The sequence below is a fragment of the Priapulus caudatus genome, unplaced genomic scaffold (assembly GCF_000485595.1).
Source record: "Priapulus caudatus unplaced genomic scaffold, Priapulus_caudatus-5.0.1 Scaffold1047, whole genome shotgun sequence".
Classification (NCBI taxonomy): domain Eukaryota; kingdom Metazoa; phylum Priapulida; class Priapulimorpha; order Priapulimorphida; family Priapulidae; genus Priapulus; species Priapulus caudatus.
In genome coordinates, this window is record NW_014578108.1 from 6,633 (window position 1) to 7,615 (window position 983).

The 983-nt window shown below is 42.4% G+C and overlaps 1 protein-coding gene across 1 annotated transcript in view; it reads right to left on the reverse strand.

The window, feature by feature from the left end:
* The window catches only part of LOC106815125 (exostosin-3-like), a 17,116-nt gene that overhangs the window by 1,416 nt on the left and 14,717 nt on the right, over positions 1-983 (reverse strand). Inside the window, exon 9 of the mRNA XM_014819554.1 lies at positions 798-942. Within this exon, the coding sequence (XP_014675040.1) occupies positions 798-942 (145 nt within the window). The remainder of the gene's footprint in view (positions 1-797; positions 943-983) is intronic.

Genomic DNA, 983 nt, shown 5'->3' on the forward strand with positions numbered 1-983 from the left:
CGTAAAAAAATCGCAACAAAAATTTTACAAATTTTCCCATAGAAAATTCGTGACGTAGTCAATTTAATTGACCAAAAATAGATTAATAATAACATATACGGGTTATCTTAATAATGTTGAGTGATTTTATCATTTAATTTGGTGAAGGTAAAAAGCTGAATCGCACACATTAGTGACCTGCTGACAATAGGTTTCGACAGCCGGGCCACAGCTGCACTAAGTTGCTTGAGTTTGTCACCAGATGGCAGCACACTTCAGAGATAACCCAGTCAACAATTTACAAAACTGCACGCAGTGCCCCCTTCGTACAACTCAGGATACCACTGCCGCACGGCTAGCACTATTTTTAAAGCGGGCGGAGCTCCGGGAAAATCCAGCAAATGGCGATTCGTAAACAGTGTATGATTTGAAAGAGGTAAATGGGCGCACAATCCGCGCACTATTTCTTCTCACTATTTCATCAAATTTTTCATGAAATAATAGTCGGATTTTTAGTATCTTTGCAACTTTTATTAGTACAAATCTTATTACATAGGATACGAGTAACCTGGCCGCTGTAAAACCTGTGGTAAAAAAGCGTTAGAAATTCTCACGGAAATCTACTTGTGGCAGTGGTGAATTGAGCCAGAGCGAGAGTGCCATCTGTCGTGGAGTTTGCAGATTCACAGCTAACACAGGAAGGAAGGAACCTTTTCCGCCCGACGGAAATCCTCGCCACATATCTCGACAGAATCGTGGATTAATTGATTAATTAACATTGATTTATTGATTGATTGATTTATTGATTGATTGATTACCTTGTGGAAGAAAGCTGCTCCCGTTAGAACCATGGATAGTTCGCACGAGTGGTTAGAGTTGTAGAGCCAGTTCTTGTGCTGCACGTCCCAGGCGTGGAAGCGTCCAGGAAAGCCAACGATCCTCTCTCTGGCTTCTCTCCACACCCTGCACACGAGAGAGAGAGGGTGAGAAAGGGTGAGAGAGGG